This window comes from Xiphophorus maculatus, chromosome 11 (assembly GCF_002775205.1).
Source record: "Xiphophorus maculatus strain JP 163 A chromosome 11, X_maculatus-5.0-male, whole genome shotgun sequence".
NCBI classification, from domain to species: Eukaryota; Metazoa; Chordata; class Actinopteri; order Cyprinodontiformes; family Poeciliidae; genus Xiphophorus; species Xiphophorus maculatus.
The window spans coordinates 8,533,774-8,552,726 of record NC_036453.1 but is presented as its reverse complement, the minus strand read 5'-3'; the positions used below and the strand labels follow the sequence as shown (position 1 = coordinate 8,552,726).

The 18,953-nt window shown below is 42.1% G+C and overlaps 2 protein-coding genes across 5 annotated transcripts in view; one reads left to right on the top strand and one right to left on the bottom strand.

The window, feature by feature from the left end:
• Positions 1 to 1,303: 1,303 nt before the first annotated feature.
• dscr3 (DSCR3 arrestin fold containing) lies at positions 1,304 to 5,635 on the top strand. 2 transcript variants are annotated; one of them, XM_023341788.1, is made up of 9 exons: positions 1,304 to 1,497; positions 2,000 to 2,045; positions 2,411 to 2,554; positions 3,035 to 3,184; positions 3,301 to 3,381; positions 3,690 to 3,764; positions 4,435 to 4,585; positions 4,655 to 4,807; positions 5,247 to 5,635. In XM_023341788.1, exons 3-9 carry the CDS (start codon positions 2,480 to 2,482, stop codon positions 5,327 to 5,329), a joined length of 768 nt encoding a protein of 255 aa, XP_023197556.1. In that variant the 5' UTR covers positions 1,304 to 1,497; positions 2,000 to 2,045; positions 2,411 to 2,479; the 3' UTR covers positions 5,330 to 5,635. The 2 variants fall into 2 exon arrangements, with proteins under 2 accessions (XP_023197556.1, XP_023197555.1); XM_023341787.1 differs by lacking the exon at positions 2,000 to 2,045.
• Positions 5,636 to 5,914: 279 nt separating this feature from the next.
• Positions 5,915 to 18,953, bottom strand: part of LOC102233638 (E3 ubiquitin-protein ligase TTC3-like) — a 39,931-nt gene continuing 26,892 nt past the window's right edge. For all 3 annotated transcript variants that reach the window (XM_023341659.1, XM_023341658.1, XM_023341660.1), the window contains exons 32-46: positions 18,792 to 18,932; positions 17,341 to 17,890; positions 17,198 to 17,266; positions 16,382 to 16,528; positions 16,158 to 16,297; positions 15,033 to 15,101; positions 14,864 to 14,960; positions 14,687 to 14,790; positions 12,292 to 12,376; positions 12,131 to 12,214; positions 7,584 to 7,762; positions 7,367 to 7,481; positions 7,178 to 7,285; positions 6,198 to 6,290; positions 5,915 to 6,130 (exon numbers count right to left, since the gene is read on the bottom strand). In XM_023341659.1, the coding sequence (XP_023197427.1) occupies positions 6,020 to 6,130; positions 6,198 to 6,290; positions 7,178 to 7,285; positions 7,367 to 7,481; positions 7,584 to 7,762; positions 12,131 to 12,214; positions 12,292 to 12,376; positions 14,687 to 14,790; positions 14,864 to 14,960; positions 15,033 to 15,101; positions 16,158 to 16,297; positions 16,382 to 16,528; positions 17,198 to 17,266; positions 17,341 to 17,890; positions 18,792 to 18,932 (2,092 nt within the window). In that variant the 3' untranslated portion in view covers positions 5,915 to 6,019. The remainder of the gene's footprint in view (positions 6,131 to 6,197; positions 6,291 to 7,177; positions 7,286 to 7,366; positions 7,482 to 7,583; positions 7,763 to 12,130; positions 12,215 to 12,291; positions 12,377 to 14,686; positions 14,791 to 14,863; positions 14,961 to 15,032; positions 15,102 to 16,157; positions 16,298 to 16,381; positions 16,529 to 17,197; positions 17,267 to 17,340; positions 17,891 to 18,791; positions 18,933 to 18,953) is intronic.

Sequence of the window (18,953 nt, the reverse complement as noted above, 5' to 3'; positions counted from 1 at the left end):
GGAAGGAAGGAAGGAAGGAAGGAAGGAAGGAAGGAAGGAAGGAAGGAAGGAAGGAAGGAAGGAAGGAAGTGGTAGATAATCGTGTTAAATGACCTAAAAAAAGTTTGTTGTAATGAGACGAGATGGAAAACGTGGACAGGACTGGAATTAAACGGGACTCAGTCAGCTGAACGTTTTCTGTTCATGAAATGTTTGGAAAAAGAGTTTTTTCTTTTTGCAACAAAGTGAATGATTACTGGAAATAAGCAGCAGGAGGGCTGAACGACAAAATACCTGTGGTCTAAACAAAGTCTAATGCGGGATTCTGCTGGTGGCTGTTTGGTGTTTTGTGAAGAACATTAACTTATTAAACAAACACTTAAATAAAGTGTTAAAGAATGAGAAGTCAAAATGAAGCTAAAAACAAAAACCAGGAGAGGTTTGGTGTAAAAAATGAAGAACTCTGTTTATCGGCAGAAACAGATGCAGTGAAGTTTGTTGAAGTGAATTAAACGCCTTTCAGTGCACAGAAGGAGCGATGTTTGCTGGCTGACTGACCTTGGATCCTCAGCTTTATTATTAACTTCATTTCCACATTCCTGAGAGCCGAGAGATCGTCACTTATCGTTTCTTTACTGCGGTACAAAATGAACTGGGAAATCTCACTCTGATGCTTCTTGTCTGCAAATGTTGATGTTGGCATCTTAAAGGAGCGAAAGGAGATTTTCCAAAAATCACCAACAGGATGCAGATTTTACAGGTTTCCTTCGTTTGGACAAGAACTTTATGATTCAGGCTAATGTGTTTATTGAAGGTGAAGCCCAACATTTTATTTCAACAGGAACATGTTAAAATATTCAAAATAATTAAAATTAAATTGAATAAAAAGAACTGCATGTGATCAAAGAAATTTAAACATCTGCAAGGCAGGAGCCTCCATTCTTTATCTGCAGAAATACTTAATAAACTACCTTTAATGTTTCTCTGACATGTTTACATAAAACCAAAGGAATGTTTAAAACGAACATAAATGTTATTTTAAACTTTGTCTTTTTTTACCCCTCAGATTAATTCAGAGACAAACAATCTTCCAGTTTTATTTAACAGTTCTTATTTTAACAATTGTTTTTTGGAGGGTTTTTTCCGACCGGCGTTGCATTATTTTTTTTATTGTCTTTGCTTTCCTTTGTATGTAATCTGGACTCTGAGTCTGTAATAAAAATCTATCTATCTATCATTAGTTTCAAGCCATTATTCCTTATGCTTTTATTTTGAAATTTTGACCCAGAGTCGTTGAAGTCGGCGGAAATCGCACTCTTATTTTGAAAGATTTACCCAGATACCAGTTATAGTTCTTCTTATTCATTTCTCATTCAGAAGCAGGCCGAGTAAATGTGGAGCCGTTGCTCTTGGTTGGCAGCAGCAGCAGCAGGTTTGTGACGCGGTCAGTTCAGCTCGGAGATGAGCGTCACTCTGGATATCAAACTGAAAAGAGCCAACAAAGTTTATCATGAGGGGGTAAGAGACCCACTGAGGCAACAAGCTAATGTTAGCCTCCCTCTATTTACACTATAAAAACATTGATAAAGCCATTGACTAGCTAGCATAGACAGTTAGCTTGCTGCTTTAGCAACAAGCTAATTCGCAGTCACATGACCAGCAGCTGCTTCCATGGTGTTGTGACGAATTTGGTCACCACTTAAATTCTGTGCTCGATTATTATTTCTTTACATGACAATAAATAAGAAATATAATTTAAAATCTTAAAGACAACATATAAAAATATAACTTTCTATTTATTTCTTTTGAGCGCCATAGAAACCCGGTGTGGTTAGCTCGGTGTGTCCCTAAAACTGCCACTTATGCTGTTCAAAATGTTTATTAAAATTCAACTTTTATCTAGATAAATGATGGTAATCGTTAAAAAATAATAAATAATAGATAAGAACTATTTATTATTTCTTTATGTAACTGTATGGCTGCAGCTCATTTAAAAACATTCCCATTTTTAATCTTTCAGACGCCTGTCATAAAAAAAAGTGATTTATGTCATTAATCTGCTCACAGTAAGTCTATTTCAAATTTATTTTATATTTATTGATGATTTTATTGAACAAAAAGTGGAGCAAATGGCAAAACTATCAATCCCAACAATACGGACAGTTTTAGATTTTAAACATTAATTGAAATTTATTGTGAGAATAAATTTAAATCTTTATAAGAATTTTATCGCAATAAATAAAAATATTCTGTATAGTTTTGTGTTAATTTCTGCTCTGTTCTTTCAGCAAATGGCTTTTATTGAGTCCAGTTAATGATTAATTCATTGCTGAACTAGTTTATTCTAATAATCGATTAATCGTCTGAGTTCAAAGGGATCAATAATCCGTGAGGTGATTCTGCAGCAGCAGCTGATTCTGGTCTGTTTCAGGAAACTGTGGCCGGTGTCGTCACGTTGTGCTGCAAGGAGCCGCTGCAGCACAACGGCATCGCGCTCAGCATGGACGGCATCGTCAACCTGCAGCTCAGCTCCAAGAGCGTCGGCGTCTTCGAGGCGTTCTACAACTCCGTCAAGGTGGGACTCTGGACCGGAGTCCGGTCCGAAGTCCGGTCCGGAGTCCGGTCCACTCTGCTCCTCTGGAGTTCAAAAAGTCTTACTGACTGAGAAGCTTTAAAGATGAAAAGCTGCAGATAAGAATTATTGTAACTATTGGTAATCATGATGATTAATCGGATAGAAAATGATTTTTCTTTAAATAATCTGGTGAAGCTAAAACTGACCTGAAGTTTTTGGTTGAATGATTTTACGGAAAATGTTTTTCTCATCTTAAATGCAAAATGTTTTTGCTTTTTGTTCTTTCAGCAAATGGCCTTTTTATTCTCCAGTTAACAAAGTCAGTTGCAGATTATTTCAATAATCGATCAGTCTGATCAATCTCATTGATGGTTTGGTACATGAAGCATTAATTCAGATTTACTCACCAAACTTAGAGAATAATTGATTTAATAATAATCTGTGGGCTAATCTGTGAAACGTCTGCCGGTTAATCTGCAGCCAATCCCGCTGATCAGCAGCAGCATCGAGGCGGCCAAGGCCGGGAAAATCCCAGGAGGGAAAACGGAAATCCCGTTTGAGTTTCCGCTCATCAGCAAAGGCAACAAAGTTCTGTACGAGACTTACCACGGCGTCTTCGTCAACATCCAGGTCGGGCTCGATGTTAGCCTGTCTGCTAACGTATGGATGGCTAACCAGAGTCTGAAGAGCTTCAGGCTGTGCAGTTTGTGTTCCAACTTTCTGACTTTTCCCCGTTTGCTGCTCAGTACACGCTGCGCTGCGACCTGAAGCGCCCCCTGCTGGCCAAAGACCTGAGCAGGAGCTGCGAGTTCATCGTTCACAGTCAGGTGAACGTCAGCAAAGTATCGATTAGCCCAGGGGTGGGCACTCCTGGTCCTCAAGGGCCGGTGTCCTGCAACTTTTAGATGCATCTCTACTTCAACACACCTGAGTCAAATAATGAGGTCGTTAACAGGACTCTGGAGAACTTGACTGCACTTAGGAGGAGATTCAGCTGTTGGATTCAGGTGTGTTGGACCAGGGAGACGTCTAAGAGTTGCAGGACACCGGCCCTCGAGGACCAGGAGTGCCCACCCCTGGATTAGCCGCTCATTACCTTATTGATTATTAACTTTTGATTGGTTTTTCATTTCAGCCGCAGAAATCAAAAATCGTTCCGACTCCGGTCAAGTTCAGCATCACTCCAGAGACGCTACAGAACGTCCGCGAGGTGCGACCTTTGACCTGCTGTCGCATCACAGATCAATCTATTGATTAATCTTTTATTCCTTTACTGAAGGTTTAATCATTTGCATCTAAAAATCCTAAAAGCATCAACATCAGAAAAGCTGAATGTCGATGCAGAGCTTATCTGGGATTAATTATTGATTAACTGATTAATAATTTGACAGAATTAATTGGACATTTTTAGGGAATTTGAACCAGGAGAAACTAAAATAGTTTTTGGTTGAACATATTTAGATGATTTGATTTTAAATGCTAAATGTTTAATTACTCTGTTTTTTCAGCAAATGAAACGATTAATCGATTACTTAATAAGTTGATTAATCGTGATTAATCGGTTTCAGCTGAAACTTCAGAGCTACTTTCACTGCAAACTTTCAATTTGTTTCTATCAGTTTAAATGGAAACTTGCAAAATAACTCAGATTATCGATTTCCATCAATGTTTTTATAAATTGATATTTTTATATAAATGATGCTAATTTTAATCTGAAGCCATTAATCAATCAATTGATTGTCAGTTTGTGTGTAGATCAGATCGGTGGATTTTTTTCCTCATATTTTCAGCTGGTGTGTAAAAAACGTGAAGCTGCTGAAACATTTGAGCGGTTCTGGAAACGTCTGCAGGTCCGTTTCACTCACTGTTTGTGTCGGCAGAGGAGTCAGCTGCCGCACTTCCTGATCCGAGGACATCTGGACGCCACCAGCTGCGTCATCAGCCAACCGCTCACCGGGGAGGTGCAGGTGGACAAATCCGACGTCCCCATCAAGAGCATCGAGCTGCAGCTGGTCCGGGTCGAGACCTGCGGTGAGTTTCCCTCTTCCTGAACACCGCCTGGCGTCGGCGCCCCCTGGAGGTTTCCTGTTTTACCTGCAGGCTGCGCCGAGGGCTACGCGCGAGACGCCACGGAGATCCAGAACATCCAGATCGCAGAAGGAGACGTCGGCCACGGCCTGCCCATCCCCGTCCACATGGTGTTCCCCCGACTCTTCACCTGCCCCACCCTGGAGACCACCAACTTCAAAGTGGGTCAGTACAACCGGCCAATCAGAATGCTCCACCTTCACCTCCCAGCTCAATCTGGTGATTTTTTTCATAATCGATCAATCGGTTAAAGAGGAGAAACGCATCAGCCTTTCTGCTGGACTGGAGATTATTATTGATTAACGGATCAACAAAAGGTGATTAATGGATCTTCAGAGAAGTTGAAGCAGGTGAAACGATTTGAAACGATTCCACTTCAGGAGTTTTTGGTCAAACACATTTATATATTGAATCTGTATAGAATTTATGTCTTGTAGTTTTACTTTAACTTATGCTCTGAGTTTTTCTTCCACCAAACTTTTTGCCTTTATTTAACCTTTACTCCAGTAAGCGATTAATCGATTACTAAATTAGTTGATCATTTCTATAATCAAAGGTTTCAGCTCCAGTTGATCAGGAACTAATGATTTGTTTTTTTCCTCAGAGTTTGAAATCAACGTCGTGGTCATCCTGCAGGACGATCACCTGATCACCGAGAACTTCCCTCTGAAGCTCTGCAGAGTCTGATCACATCCAACCCGATCGACCGATTGATCGATCAATGATCCATAAAATACCGACGGCATTCAGATAGTTTGAGCTGCACAGGATATTTGGTAGCTGAACATATTTGGCCTTTGAACTCAAATCTGAATTCATCCCATAATTGTTCTGAAACTTTGAAATTATTATATTTCTCTGCAGCCTGTACAGATTTATTGATTCCATCTCAATTATTGTAACATTTTTTTAAATCATGTTTGTTGAGCAGAATTTATAACTGAAGTTATTTGAGCTATAAAATGCTTGTAAAATAAATGTCATTTTTCATGATTCCAGTGAATTTATTGACTTTTTGCTTCATCTTATTAAATTATCTGCACTTTTAAACTCAGACATGAACAACCAGGAAGTAACTAGTTACATCTGAGTAACTGAGTATTTCTACTGTTGAGTAAAAGATTCTATAAATCATTTTCATTTTGGTCCTAAACACCAAAATTTCCACATAACTTGATATTTTAGTTGATCTAGTGACATAATGTTGAATATTGATTAATAAAGAGTCACTGATAAAGATTTGTACTCTGGAAGAGACGAGTCAGACGAGCTCCAACACTGACTAATTTATTTTCTCAGGTTTTAAATGTCAATAAAATCAGGAAAACAAAGAATTTAAAGAACAAATAAAAATAGGATAAAAGCAGAAAAGGAGCATCAGGGGGCCTGGCGCCTCCTGGTGGACAGAGCAGGGAAGTCGTCAGGCAGCAGCGCGTGGGTCCTGCAGGTGGGACAGGTGTTGTTCTCCTTCAGCCAGGACCGGATGCACTGGACAGACAGAACCGGGTCAGAACCAGAGGGACCCTGGAGGGTCCCATCGGGCCCCGGCCCTCACCTGGTCGTGGTAGCTGTGCCGACACTCCAGCACGCAGGCGTCCTCTGGACTCATGTCTTCGTGGCAGATGATGCAGGGATCCTCCATGTTCAGCTGCAGGAAGACGCAGGATATTGATTAACTGGTCGATTCATCATTGATTATTGGTTAATTGATAAGTGGGCATTTTCTTAAAAACCGGAGTTTTCTCTTGAATCTAAACAACCATCTTTCCATCACATCCTGATTTTAAAAAAACTATTTTAACATTTGTTTTGAAATCCTGACTGAATAAACTGAACGTCGTTTCATAAAAATAACTGGAATAGAAAAAGATGGAGAATAAAAAGTGAAACTTTTCTCCACTTTAATTCACTGCAGCTTTAAATCAACCGTTTTTATTAACTTCATGTTTTTACAGTTTTTCTGTCACTTCATCTGTTGGTCAGAAACTTTTAGCTGCTGAAGTTAGTTTATGATTGACTAAAGGGCGATTCCACCTGATCTTTAATCTGTTCTGGTTTAAAAACTGAAATACTTTGACATTTCAAACTTGATCCAGATTAGAGCAGCAAATTATTATTAATCTACTAAACAATTATGAATCTGTTAAATAAAGTGGCTCATTCTGCCCTTTTCATGCCATAATTCAATTACTTTAAATGACTCATGAATATTTAGTTTCTAATGTTTTAAACTACATTTTTTCCCCTATTGACTACTTTCTACTTTTACTTATTTACACTTTAAAACAGCTGCAACAAAATGAGCTAAAAATAAATATTCTAAGTATGGAAATAAAAAATAGAAACAAAACGGAAGTGAGCGAAAAATGTCTCAAAATGTTTCCAGCTTTAAAAGTGGGCAATAAATAGTAATAATAATTATAATAATAATAATAAAGTAGAGCTGAAAGTGTCCTTGGATTTCATTAGTTTGAAGGAAACCAAGTGTCTAGTCAAATCAAGCGTCTCTTTGCTCGGCGGCCGAGTCAGACTAACGGCGTTCGGGTTTCGGACTCTCTGCGCTCCAACCAGCTGCCACACCGGGTTCTGGTTCCCCTGAGCCGGACTGGACCGGCCTGCGGCGCCGGATGACTTCAGCGTTTCCTGAGGAACAGGAGGAAAGGAGGTGATTGGCTGGAAGCCGCGGCAGTAAGCCAATCAGAGCGCGGCTCTACGGACCGCTACCTGATGGTCCAGGATGAGCTGCGCCACGCCGCTGACCACTTCCTGTAGCGGCACCAGGTTCAGACTTCCTCCTCTGGCCAGACGGAAGTCCTGAACGAAACGCATCAAGTCGGACCTGCAGACCAACCAGAACCGGGTCAGAACCGAGTCAGAACCAGGCAATCCACAGATCAGTGGCTGAGCTGTTTCTAACCGCTCGGTTCTACCTGGAATCTACCTGGAATAGTCTGGAAACATGGCGGTCAGGCTGTCCATGGCCTTCTGGAAAACCGAGACAAGCAGCGGCTCCTTCCTGGCGGCGGCTCGGGGCGGAGCGGCGGGCGGGGCGGACTCTGTGGTGGGCGGGGAGGCGGCGCGGGCCGGCTGAGGCGGAGGATCGTTGGCTGCGACAGGAAGCTGGAACGGAAACAAAACTTGACCTTACGCTGACCCTGGGAGGAATCTACAGAGAAACTCTGATCCTAAAAACAAAAACTGACGTTCAGCAAGAAGATTTTTGCTGTCTGGAAAACAAGCAGTTTAAAACAAAAACCTTGCGACTATTGAGTCACTAAGCTGCTACCTAGCAACCCCAGCTGATCTCCAGTGTTTGGTCTGCTGCTTTTCCTGATGTACAATGGCTGCTGGAAAATCAGCTGTGGTTGCTAGGTAACGGGCCGGGGTTACTGAATATCTGTATAAGGGTTAGGACTGGCCTCGGGGTCGGCCAGATTTGACCTCAGCAAAAGGTGACGATGCGACTCTGGTCTGGAATCATGGATTCTTCACCTACTCATCTGACTTTCATTCTATTTTACTTAAACATCAGAATAAAACTGCTGCATGTTTTAAGTAGTTTCAAAATGGAGAGAATTCAAAGAACTTACAGGATTCTTCCCATTCACCCTCCTCTAACTGCCGTTTATTCAAGTTGCATCAGAAACTACAAAAAAATCGGTTCTGAAGTGCCGAGCGCCGCTGGAGGAAAATCATCTGGACTTGCCAACTAGCAGAGAAATGCGAAAGCTGCAAAGTCAGGTTTGTCAAACGGTTTCGTTCAAATCTCTGATGGAAATGTTGCTTTGCCTTCATCCTGACATTTTTCAGAAACATTTCTGATGTTCTCCAGTGGATCCAGAGCCTCACCAGCTCATCTTCAGTATTTTGAGCGAGTGTCTCTTAGTGAATTGACAAACTGTTAGAAACTTAAAACTTCCTTCATGACAGCATGCAGTCACTGGTCCATGTTCTGGTGTCTGGAGGTTTTCCATCCCATCATTAAACCTCCATTTAAACATCTTATCCAACTTCAGACCAACCTCTAAACTGATGTCCAAAGTTTTGGAGAAAGTTGCTTCTGTCCAACTGCAGACTTATGTTGACCTGAATGAAACTGGTGACTGCAGCTGCCCTTTAAAAAGTTAATCAGCAGGTCTTTAGATCTGTCTGCTTGCACTTGAACCGGTTCCGGTTCCTTCCAACAGGAGTTTCTCTGCAGATCTGGGGCAGCGTTGGTCCTCTGAAGTACGGGGTTCCTCAGGGTCGATTTTGGCGCCTTGTATCTGCCGCCTCTGGGTTGCATCTTTAAAAGCACAAAGTCTCTTTCTGCTGCTCTGCAGATCCGTTCAGATCTTTCTGCCTCAACATGACCTCCAGTCTGCCGGGCCGATGTTCCAGGATCGTCTTCAGGATGTTCAGACATTTTCTGAACCCAAATAAGAAAAACTGAGATTGTATGTTTGGTCAGAGCCGTCCTCTGCTGGACGTGACGCTGTGGTCGGTCCCCCGTCCTCCTGCTGTCGTCCATTTGTGAAAAATCTGGGTGTGATTGTTGATCCTGTGTTGAAGTTGATTAGCATGTTAGCGCTGCTATCAAGGCCAGTTTCTTCCAGCTGAGGATCCTTGCTAAGATCAAATCTGATCTTCCTCTGCCTGATTTTGATCCAATCATTCATCACGTTTAGATTATTTAACTCTTTGTACTCAGGGTTGGAGCAGAGCAAACAAAATGCTGCAGCTGGTCTGCTGACCAAAACCAGGAGGTGAATCTGTGGCCCCGGTTTTACAAACCCTTCACTGGCTCCCTGCTCCTCAACAACTCAAAGACAAAAGAACTCATAATAGATTACAGGAGGAATAAAACGGACATTACACCACTAACCATTGGGGGAAAATGTGTGGAGAGGGTAGCTGATTTCCGTTTCCTGGGGGTCCACATTGAGCAGGGCCTCACATGGAACATGAACACCTTGGAGCTGATAAAAAAGGCCCAGCAAAGACTGAACTTCCTGAGGGTTCTCAGGAGGAACAGCATCAAGGAGAAGCTGCTGGTGTCCTTCTACAAGTGCTCCATAGAGAGCATACTGACCTACTGTATCTGCGTCTGGTATAACAGCAGCACTACGGCTCAAAGGAAAGCTCTCCAAAGGGTTGTGAATACAGCCCAAAAAATCATTGGCTGCCCTCTCCCCTCACTGGAGGACCTGCACAGCGACCGCTGTCTAAGAAAAGCACAACACATCACAAAGGACACTTCTCACCCCGGACCTTCTCTGTTCACACTGCTGCCTTCAGGCAGAAGATACAGAGCAACCAGAACCAGAACCAACGTCTCAGAGACAGTTTCTACCCGACAGCAATAACAAAACTAAATGCAATCAAAAACAACCATTAATCATCATGAATGATGTGAGAATGTGGCTGTTCTTATTTATTAGATTTTTTGTTGTTGTTTTTACCACTTATTTGTTATTTCTTACATTGTGTGTGAATTGTGAGACAGTTATTTTTTGTTTTTAAGCATATTCACTGACTGATGGCACCTTTTGAATTTCGTTGTCCTTGTGACAATGACAATAAAGATTTATCTTATCTTATCTTAAGGATCAAATTTAAGGTCTTAGTGATAATTTCTAAGTGTTTTTGGGTCCTTGGTACCCAGAGCCCTGAGTTTTTACCGTCTGTCCCTAAAGCCAGGATGGAAGCAGACAGAGAATCTGTGGATCGTCTCCTTCTGGCTGAAACTCGGCTAAAAAGAAAAGGAGCTAAAACTCCATATTGTTTGGGTTTTATTCAAACTATTAGCTTTTGGAATCTTTGAAAATTTTATATTTGTCTTAATGTTATTTTCAATTTTATCATTAATTTACCTGTGATGCGTTTGTGGTGAAGGGATTTGTTCAGCTGAGGCTGCTGGAAATGTGCTTCATAAATAAACTTTGACTAGACTCAAACAGCAGGGAAATGTTCCAGGAAGGTTTCCTGATCTAAAGATCTATGTAGATCAATTCCTAGGTTTCAGACACGTGACCCGGATGACGCGTGAAATTCAGATGGAGGTCCGGAAGTGGATTTCTCCGGTTCAAATCAGAACAAAATGGACCACAGTGAGCAGCTAACGCTCTAAATGGGCTGAAACAGACGAGGAATCTAAAAAAATATGCGTATATTTAGGATATGATCCATATTCTCTCTGTAAAAAAGACTTCTCTTATAATCTTGAGGATTTACCCTCCAGATAGTTAGTTAGATCCACATAACTAACTATCTGGAGCTTCAGACCTCAAATTATACGACGAGCCAGAAGAAAGTTTCCAAAAGCCTGGAGAATAAAATCCTTTAGTTTCAGGTTGGGTCAAATTTAGGGCCAACAGAATCATTAAATGGCTGTGGACTGGTTTCTGCCGGGTGAGTAGTGAGTTGTGCTATTTAAGTAATTAGTCTATGATAACGATGCTACCGCTAACAAGCTAACCCAGGTTATTTCTATGAGCTTGGATCTCCTGGTAAATCATTTATTTAGCTTCTGTAAACCAAATTCATGCAGGAGTTGTAGGTTAATGTTGAGTGGTTGTAGGGTTCAGGTCCAATGCAGGTCCTGGATTCGCTCCGACCTACAGAACCTCCGTGTTGGACTCAGACATGAACCGTGTGGGGGAACAGTCACAGCTCTCTGTCTGTATGGCTGGGGAGGTTACATTTCATTTATTTAGCTTTTAGCTTTTAGCATCAATAAACATGATCTTTTCTGTCCGGGACTCGGCCCTGAGCTAGCTGCTAACAACATTAGCGCTCTGAGGACAACCAAGCTAGGCCATAAAATAATATCTTACATATGAATGCTTGTCTTTCTAAGGAACTGTCCAGTAAAATATCTGAAAATACAATATAAACGATGCGATCGTTACCCGTTAGAAACTCGGCGCTGCAAACTGGCGTTGTTAGTTTTCACACCTCCTGTTTTTAACTGTAGATTGTTGATCCACTTTTCTCCTCTTTTTCCTGAAAGTTTTTAAAATTAACTCCCTTGTGACCGACTACCTTAGAAACAGGAAAATAACGTTTATCTTTCTCTGTATTAGAACGGCTGGAACAACCGTACAGGACTCAGACTTTAGGCTTTTTGATGCTGGATCAGCACAAATAAACAAACTGCTTTTACTTCCGTCTGCACTGGGTGACGTCAGAGCTACGTCATCTGAAACCCAGATGACGTAGCTCTATAGATCTACATATCTCTATCTATATATATATATATATATATATATATATATATATATACAGGGGTTGGACAATGAAACCCCTGTATATACTGTATATAGATATATAGAACTACAGAATGTAACGTTTCATCGCTACATTCAGAAAATTTACATAAAATTATTTATCTGAAGCAAAAAGCTTCACTGATCAAAAGCAGAAAACATTCAGAACTTTTTGATCTAAAATAATTGGAGTCAAACTGCCGACTCTGCAGCTGAATTGTTCTGATGACCCAATAAGAACCTGCAGAACCGGTCCGATCGGAGCGGCCGCCCTGTCTCCGACCCGGCGGCCCCTCAGCTGGTCCAGAAGGTCCTGGAAGCGGCGCTGCAGAGAAACAGGGAATGAGGCCGGCCCGGTTTGGACCCAATGCAGCCAAATGCTTCAGCCCGAAGTTCTGGTACCTCAGCAGTGGAAATGTTCTTCTCTACTTCCTCCACTTCAGCTTTGCAGCCATTCCTCGCTGATTCCAGCTCCTGGTTCTGAGTTCTGCAAAAGTGACAAACATAATTTAAAATAAATAATTTAAAATAAATAAGCATTTCTGATGTTTAATATTTCCTGAAATAAATCCCTGGTTTAATATTCCCGCCTCGTTCTTTGCAACAACAAATTATCTGTGGAAAATTCAGATTTTTCCACAGATCAAATCTAAAATATTGAAAAGAAAACACAGCTGGAGAAGATAAACTAGCAACGCTAGCCGACGCGTGATTGGCTGCTGTCTGCAGAGCAGCCAATCCTAGAACACCGCTTGTTTTTCTTGGTGCCGATTGGTTGAAAACAGAAGGAATGTCTGTTTGTCCTGGTTTTCCAGAGTCAACTAAAATATTTAAATGTTCTTTTACACATAAATAAAACAATTTAAAAAAACATACATTTCAATAACATTGTTTATAAAATATAAGCCAAACTTTATTTTAATTACACAGATCAACAAGTCACTGAGATATTAGGAATAATACCGTATTTTCTGGACTATAGAGGCACCTCACTATAAGCCACATCTACAAAGTTTAAAAAAAAACTGGAAAGGTGCATCTATAAGCCGCTGTCGGTTTTCCACAAGGACCCAGCAGAGGGCAGCATCCTGATAAATCTGCTATTAAGGATGCAGCCTTGTGTCTAAACGCCCAACCAAGGATTCGTTCACGCCGAGCTTACAGCCATACAGCCAGGGGGCAACTACATACTTTCTGAGGTGCATGTGAAACCCCCCCCCAATGACATAAACTTGTACAACTCATCTTTAATTAAAGTATCAATAAACATACATATATGTGAATAAATCAAAAAACGGGGCAATATTTCATCATTTCATATATTTGAGCCAAAGAGCCTCTTCTGTTATCCTGTGTCTGCAGGTCTGAGGCTTTCTGTTAGCATGTTTTCTATCATTCTTATACCTGATAGGAAACCTGATCCAAACTGGCAACCTTAATAAAATGGTGAAATAATATTGACCACAAAACCCTGTATTTATAAAAGATATCAACATTTTTCCTACACAATCCTAACAAACGTTTTTAATGTTGAAAAAATAAACTGTTTCTCTTCACAATATTAATTTATTTCTTAAACTATTTGTGTGATTTGTTCTTTAAATTACCATTTATATTATTTTTTGGTCTCAGGAAATGGCTGAGGGATGAAGAGACTGATGTCTGGTTCTTTAGGTTCTGACGGGTCTGCGGTTCCTCTCCTGATCCATTCTGTCTGATATCAAACCCACTGGCCGCCACTGAATATCACATTTTTTGGTGTCTATCAGACATTTATAGCAATACGGAATAAATCGTGTCCCGTATTGGACAACAACCACGTGCAGCCGCTGTATTTCCCTCCAGTCCTGCCAGATCGATAACCTTCAACTGAAAAGCTGCATCATATCGACGTCTTCCTGTGGGTAAACATTTCTCCGTGGTGCTGCTGCTAGCATGAGCTTGTTCTAAATGAAAGCAGCGCTTTCTTCTTTGATTTCCAATTTTGACTTATAATGATTCACTTCCTGCTACAGAGCCCCCTGGTGGTCGAAGAAAAATCCACAGAAAAGCCGCACCGCGCTATAAAAAAGTAGCGGCTTATAGTCTGAAAAATGCAGTAAATAAATGTTGATCATATTGAAACAATTCAGATGGTAAACAACCTTCCAGAAAAATTTATGGCTTAAAGCTTTCTGGTTTTTATCAAACATAAATAATTCTGGTGATTCAACTAAAACCTAAAAATAAGAAAAGTTTTTTCTGATTTAATTTCAAACAAAGAGAAAATAAACTGTAAATAAAGGTTTCCAAATTTAGACTTTCAAACATTAAATTTTATTACAAAACTGTTTATTTAAATATCCAGAACTTTCAAGGACATTCCGAACCTGGAAAACAAGAATTTTCAAGAATTCAAGGATTTCAAGCACTTGAAATAAGGAAGACTTCTAAAGGAGTCACACACCAAGTTTTAATTCAAATTCAATTAAAAAAAAACCTAATAACTAAATAAACTCAGAATGAACTGCAGATTTCAGAACGCTGCTAGCAGCTCCTGCTAGTTCATTTTTAAAAATATTAATGTAACAAAAGCTGTCTCCATCTCTAGGATATTTAGCGTTAGCCCCACCCGTCTGTAGCCTATTTAGCGTTAGCCCCACCCGTCTGTAGCCTATTTAGCGTTAGCCCCACCCGTCTGTAGCCTATTTAGCGTTAGCCCCACCCGTCTGTAGCCTGGTTAGCGTTAGCCCCACCCGTCTGTAGCCTGGTTAGCGTTAGCCCCACCCATCTGTAGCCTGATTAGCGTTAGCCTCACCTGTGCGCCGCCTCGTCCAGCTTGCTGAGCAGCGTCTTGGCATCGGCTAACTCTCTGTGCAGGATGTTCAGACTCTGATCCCTGCTGCTTTCAGCCGCCGACAGCTGCAGCAAACGGGCAGATAAACGTTAGCGTGGACCTGCCGTTTCCGGTCCTTTCCTTGGTTTCCATGGTTACCTGAGCCATGTAGGACCTCCTGCCAGCAGAGGTCAGCAGAGCCTGGTGGCGCCTGATCTCATCCTCCAAACTCATCTTCTCAGCCGCTGACTGGTTGCTACAGAAAGCGACGCATCGCGTGAGGAATCAGTGGGATTTTAATAAATCCTGGTTTCCTGCTGCTGCTCACCTGAGCTCCAGGAAGTCGTTGAGTTTGGCCTCATAGCTGCTCTTCTTCTCTCTGATGCTCCTCGAAAAGCTGCAAGGAGAAAAACGTCAGGAAGGATCCTGGTGAAATTTTAAGCTACGCTGCAGGTTTAGGATGAAAGATCTGATCGCCAACTGACAACCGAATCTACAATTAGCAAATAGACCAACGACTACACAATCATAAATCTTTGAAAAGCGTCAGTGAAGCCTCCTGCACAATCAGCCAGAATGCAGCAAGCCAACAACAAAAACTCTTGTGTTTTCCAGCAGCCATTGTACAGCGCATACAAACTGCTGACCAAACGCCTGAGATCAGCTGCAGTTGCTAGGTAAAGGCGCAGTGTGATTCAACAATCAGATTTTTCTAACGGCTTGTTTTCCAGACACCAAAAACATTAATTTATTGGCAAAAAACGACTGGATGTTTAAGTGTTTGTTTTTAGAAGAAGGAAAATCTAAAATTGAAGGGTAAAAATTAGCAAAATGTGAATTTTTCACAATACGTCTCCATTAAAACAAGCTGGTTTATGGTGCTGAAACAGGGTTTATACAAGATTCTTTAAGCACCAAAAAACGAAACGGGATCTGCTCCACGGTGGAGCCTCAACCCGCAGGAATCCGCTGCTGATGAAAGCTGGACGCTCCGCTCGGTCTGATTTGATCTCCGTCACGTCGTTCTGGGTCAAATTTACATTGTTTCCTGCATACTTTATAAAATGTCTTTCGGTCATTCCTAGCCTTTGATTCTTGGATCATCGAGCCAACGTTATGAAAACTTATATTTTCCCCTGGTGAAGCTCAAAATGACTGGCTAGTCTCAACACGTTAGGCGGGTCCAACACTACGCAGCTTGGAGTCCGTCAGTGACAGCTCAGGTCCTACCGTAGTTATCATTTTTATACAGATTTTAGTAAAACAAACTTAAAACAATAAGTGAGCATCAATGGAAAATTAAACAATTTTTAAGGGGTGCTGAAAAATTTGCTACCTTTAGTTACTTTTTACTACCTTTTACTGGCCTTAATTTGAGCTCATTTAATTTACTACCTTTTACTACCGCGAGGAAACCCTGTGACAAAGTGTTTTTACAGTGCAGCCGGCTCACCTGGCCTGCTCCTCCACCAGGTGCTCCACCTCCGTCTTCAGCGCCTTCAGCTCCTCCTGGTTGGATTTCTTCTCCTTCTGGTCCTTCTTCACCTCCTCCTCCAGCTTCTGCTGGAACATCAGCAGCTCCTTATGGGTCACCTGATCAGCAAAACATTTAAATATTAGAAATATTAGAAACATTTAAACATTCCTCATGCAGGAGCTGCAGCTCCTCAGACTCACCTGGATATTCGTGGTGATTTCTTTCACCTCCTTCTCCATCAGCCGGACGTCGTCTTGCTCGCTCTGGTCCACTTTGTTGCCGTTTTGGGTTTTCAGTATTTGCTGCTCCAACTTCCTGTTGCTCCGCTGCTGCCTGATGATGTCACCCTGCAGACGGTCAGAAACCAGGAAGAGAACACAAACGGATTCTGTAGAACGAAGAAAAACCTGAAAGGAAAACTAGATGGAGTGACGAAGAGGCCGGCAGCCATATTTCTTATTTATGGATCCTTAAAGTTCAGGAAGTGAAAATGACTTCAATGTTTAGATGAAGTTTTGAATGTGATAAATCTGTAATAACGATTAATCTCTAATTCTGGATTAATAATCCAGTTATTCTGAGTTTCTGAGGAAATGTCTGATCCTGGAGTTGAACCAGAACAGCGTGACCTCTGACCTCTGACCCTGTAGCCAAAACAGACAGACAGGATCATAATGCAACACGTTGCTAGGCAACCACAGTTACTTTACACGTTGTTGCTAGGTTACCCAGAGAGTGAGTGAGTTGGCTGATGCTAGCAGTTAGCTTAGCTCACTGTGAGGTGGAGCAGCTAAAGAGTTTCTGCCTACATCTCCCAGCATGCCGAGCAGTTCAGGGATTCTCCCATCAGACGGATCATCTATGGATATTGATCACGGGTTTCTGGCGTTAGATGTTATTGATAGATTGAACACTGACTGCGGGGTCGGAGGTCATCATCCGAGAGGAACAACACTAGCTCTGGAGGAGCTGCAGCGAGCCACCACTCAGGTGGGAGAATCATCATCGTGACTCACCTGCTGCGCCTCCCAGCGTTCGTGCCGCTCTGTGTTCACCGCCACGCTGCCCACGGCGCCCGCACTCGTCTGGCAGAGCAAAACAAACATCATGAGTGAAACTCTCGCTGCGATACGGCGGGACCGGTGGCGGCGGCCTTCACCTGAACTGCCGCGTCGCTACAGCAACGACTGGCCTTCGAGGACAAAACGCTCCTCTGAGGAGCCGGATCTCTTTCCAATTGCTCATAAATATCGTCCAGCGCGTCCAGGTGAGGCTCGGCGTAACCGTTGGCAATGAAGCCGCAGTCGATGTCTGACCAGGCGGGCGCAGCGTCACTTCCTGCCGGGTAGAAGGAGTACGGGTTGGGCAGGACCGGCTGCGCACCGGCAACGGGGAAGCAGAACCCGGACAGGTAGTCGGAGAAGTCGCCCAGCATGTACGGGTCAGGCGACGCCTCGTCGAGCCGCGGGTCGCCGATGACATCTAGGTCGTCCAGGCTGGCGGCGAGCCGCGGGCCGACGGCGTGCCGGGTCAGGCCGATGCGCCGTCCGATCTTAATAAAGCGCAGCGACTCCAACAGGAAGCTCTCCAGGCCGCCCGCCTCCGCGATCTTCCTCCGAGCCTCAGCAGGGAAGTTGGCGAGTTCGCCCACCAGCAGGCGGTCCTCGTCCACCAGCGGGCCGTGCTCCTCCAGGATCTGGGCAAAATACCTGCAGCAGGAGGGGGAGGAAAACAAAAAAAACTCAGGAAGAGTCAGAAACACAGCAGGAAGCCCAGTTACACCATGAAACCATCAATTAAAGCACAACAGGAAGTCACAATTATGACTAAATCTCATGATTATGACAGGCTTTTATTTTTTACTTTCAAAAGGAACCAGAGTTGATCGATACGGATTTTAAAAAAACATTTTCCAAAAGTGCATTCTGTGAGTTGCATGATAGAATATGAGGGTCAGGCTATGAGAATTTGTTTAATTGTGAAAATATATTCATATTAGCAGAAAAATTAGAAAACGTGTGAATGTGTAAAAACATTTGGCCTCACCGCCGGTTATCAAACCATTTCTCAGCTGGTGTGAAAAGTGGCTGATCAAGTTTTATTTTCTATAAGTTGTGATGCTTCTCGTTATCTGGTGTCCGTTTGCTGACAATATGGAGAAATTAGGCAATAATATTGGTGTCAATCTTAAAATATAAAAAAATATTAAAATGGACTAAAATCTCATTTTGGGGTTTTAGCTTTTGGACAGAAAATAATTGGTTCTAACTTTAACTAGACCAACAGTTTACTTCATGACATTTTTTTTCTTGAATATCAAAATAACTGAAGCAGAAACTGATACTGATGGAAACCCGAACAGAACCTGATCCGAACCCGATCCCAACCTGATCTGAACTGAACCAAACCTTCCATGTTCAATTTATCATATTTTACTCCTTAATAATCTGATTATATGATTAATTCGACATTCTGGAAGCTCGGAGGAAAATAATCCCGATGTTGGAACATTTTCATAAAATGTTTTCATTTGATCTGTTAAAGTATTTCTGTCGGCCTACAGCTGTGGCTGTGTGTGCAAAGTGCTATTAAAGTTTTCTAGTGACTTACTCATACAAACTTTCTTTGGTGGAGTCGGGGTGGTTGTCTAAAAACTTTGTATAGGCCGTTCTGTATTGGTCCTCAAAATCAGCCACCTGCTCTCTAAGGTGGCTGGGAACGCTAAACGGGTCACCTGGGTGAAGGAACGATCTGTGGACAGGAAGTTCAGCA

What these genes read in the sequence shown, in the direction of transcription:
- dscr3 (XM_023341787.1), top strand. Translation starts at nt 1,441, where the DNA reads ATGAGCGTCACTCTGGATATCAAACTGAAAAGAGCCAACAAAGTTTAT. An exon ending in ACAAAGTTTATCATGAGGGG is followed by an intron (nt 1,498 to 2,410) that starts GTAAGAGACCCA and finishes GGTCTGTTTCAG; the next exon opens with GAAACTGTGGCCGGTGTCGT. An exon ending in AGTTCATCGTTCACAGTCAG is followed by an intron (nt 3,382 to 3,689) that starts GTGAACGTCAGC and finishes TTTTCATTTCAG; the next exon opens with CCGCAGAAATCAAAAATCGT.